General features: G+C 32.8%; 1 protein-coding gene across 1 annotated transcript; it reads right to left on the reverse strand.

Annotated features, from left to right (window-relative positions):
- Positions 1-239: 239 nt before the first annotated feature.
- Positions 240-2610, reverse strand: LOC123655031 (waprin-Phi1-like). Its single transcript, XM_045590879.1, has 3 exons — positions 2493-2610; positions 1276-1455; positions 240-511 (listed from the first exon to the last, which is right to left on the reverse strand). The coding sequence occupies exons 1-3, from the start codon at positions 2587-2589 to the stop codon at positions 351-353; spliced, it is 438 nt and encodes a 145-aa protein (XP_045446835.1). The 5' UTR covers positions 2590-2610; the 3' UTR covers positions 240-350.
- Positions 2611-2850: the final 240 nt, after the last annotated feature.

Genomic DNA, 2850 nt, shown 5'->3' on the forward strand with positions numbered 1-2850 from the left:
TGAACTAAGTAATCGTTGGTTTTGAGTTTCTGTTGCGTTTTATTGCTTCTGATTAAATTATACTATAAATAGAAGAATGATTACGAAATAAATACTATCGTATTTTTATGTGTGTATATTTACACTTTTTTTTCGAAATATATAATATTCATTTTGACTTATTTCGAAATTAACTGACATTGGCAGCTTCCTGGTAATAAAATGTCATCGACTTACGACATAAAAAAAAATAATCAAAATAAAATTACCGCATTTATTAATGAAAATCAGAATTTTATACCATAAATTTTTCACGGAAAAATTAAATTTATCATTCGCACTGTCCAGTAGTATATTATGGAACTAAGTTATCAAGGTATTTGCACGTCCTCTGTCTCTGGTCTCTGGCACGTCAGAGCTCCACATCGATTAGGGCAGCACTTGAGAGCGCGGGGACAGTCTGAGTCGCCCGTACATGTGTGACTGCATATCCAGACCCCACGAGGATACTCGGGGCAACGACCTGGTTTCACTGAAAATATAAAATAGTTGGGATAAAGACATTTTTAATTTCTTTTATATATGTCTGTGTAACGTATAAAAATCTCGAAAAAAAAATTTATCGCAAAAGAATTAACGAAATTTATTTCAAATTGTTCTGTTTGTTATCTATTATAACAATTGCATGGAACAAATTAAGGTTTGAAAATATTGTATCAATCTGAATTAAGATCAATATTACTTTTATATTATTGTATCTAACGAGCTCGTAAGTGATATATGCTGTGTTTCGCAAAGCGGTAAAGCGGTATATTGAGACCAAAGATTCGATATAACCGAAATTTTGTAAAAGCATTAGATTATAAGATTTGTAATGTTTACAACATTATTATATGTAAATAAATAAATAAAGAACGCTTTTAATTTTCAGTAAAAAAATTCTCATAACGATTAACGATACTGACTAATTTATTGTAAATAACTACTAAGACTAGACCAATCAATACTAAATTTAAAAAAAAAATAATATCGCGTTCATTGTGCCTATTGGCCTATGTAAATGAATTTTATTTTTTTGTTGCATTCCACAAATTCGCTAACACACGCCTAATTAGCCATTCATCCCAGACAACCCAAACACAAAAAGCAAAAGTGGAATAATTTTTGTACATAACACATCACAACAGAGCAATTTGGAAACATTGCTAATTAGGTCTAAAAGTCTATTGACTTTTAGACGTAATAACGCAATTCTTAAATATCACACGTTTATTGTGGATATATGGCAATATTTACCTAATGTGACGAAGTGTCGTTCTGTCATGGGATCAACACACATAGCCCCCCCACACGCTGTTGGGCAGCAGAGTTGTGGGGCATTGCACAACACTGTGGGACCGCAAGCAGCTTCACAGATGTCCACTGATAACGTTGGAGGACACGAACCGCCACATGACGCCAGCGACACTGATGTAGCTGTTGAAAAGAAAACCAATAAAACAATAGAATGTAATACTTACAGTAATTGTACAATTATCGCACAATCGCATTGATTACTCACTAATTTTTAAAAACTTTTATTACATTAAAAATTATCAAAACCATTGAAACGTTCACCGATTACCAACTAGGGATAAAAGAAGACCGTTTTAATTTCCAAAGTTTTTTTAATAGTTTCTACATTTATCACATCAGTATAAAAACTGAAAAAGAACTGACAATATTATTTACTGAACAGTTTTTTTCGACACTCTCGTTCTAACTTTTAAGAGAAAAATAAAAATGACCCTTTACCCTCGGTGCTTAAAATGCTAAAAATTCATTTACCATGTATCATCGTAAATAAAATCATTATAAATCAAGTAATGAAAAATTAGCTTTGTAGTATGCTGGACATAGGCCTGCCCAAGTTCGCGCCAAACATCCCAGTTTTCCGCAATCCTCATCCAAACCCCACCGGCAATCTTACGTAGATCGTCGGCCCAGCGGGCCTGAGGGCCTCATACTGCGTTTGACAATAATAAATTACATATATGTATATGTTCGTATATTCCTGATAACGGCTCAAAAAGCATAAAGGATCAAGCTTGCCTAACATTTACACACAATTTCAGCTTAGTACAGCACTATCCGTCATAATTATGTATATTTCTTATAATCACTGTCAAGGGTTCAAGTGTTTTTCACAATATTGCCTGTCACTAACAAGCACGAAATGATCACGAAATTTTCAACTTTAGGACTTTTAAAAGAAATATCCTGGTTTAAAATACCAACACTTCGGTAATTTTTACGTATTCTCTCCAATCGATACACGTATGTGTTATTTTTAGTTTTATGTAATAACCTTCAAAATCACATACACGTCCCCATTTAAAGTTTAATCACTCAATAACCTTTGGCACTTATTAGCACAACACGCAAAATACAAATGGAAAACCTCTCGAATACTCCAGTCAATTGCAAACTCCATTTAATTGCAATGACCAACTAGACACCGTTATTAAACTCACCTAACACCACAAAACACAGCCGCAACATCTCCATCTGATATACGTGTTCTAACTCGTCTGCTCCGATAATTGTCTTGATACTAATATCTTTTGACATACTAACTGTTTATATATTATCTTATTTATTTATTTTTATTGCGTCAGTATTAATTCTCACGATCAATTGATGAGTACTGACTTAGACTAAATGAGTAATAATTTCTTATATATGTGACGGAATTCTTTTGTACTTCTTGGAATTTCGAAGCTACTATATATTATCAAAAGCAGATATTGTATACTAAATAGAAAATGTGTCATGTCGACACAAGTATGGATATGCATCATTTGAAAGATCTAATCCATTTAAGAGTTGAGT

Source organism: Melitaea cinxia, chromosome 7 (assembly GCF_905220565.1).
Source record: "Melitaea cinxia chromosome 7, ilMelCinx1.1, whole genome shotgun sequence".
Taxonomy (NCBI): Eukaryota; Metazoa; Arthropoda; class Insecta; order Lepidoptera; family Nymphalidae; genus Melitaea; species Melitaea cinxia.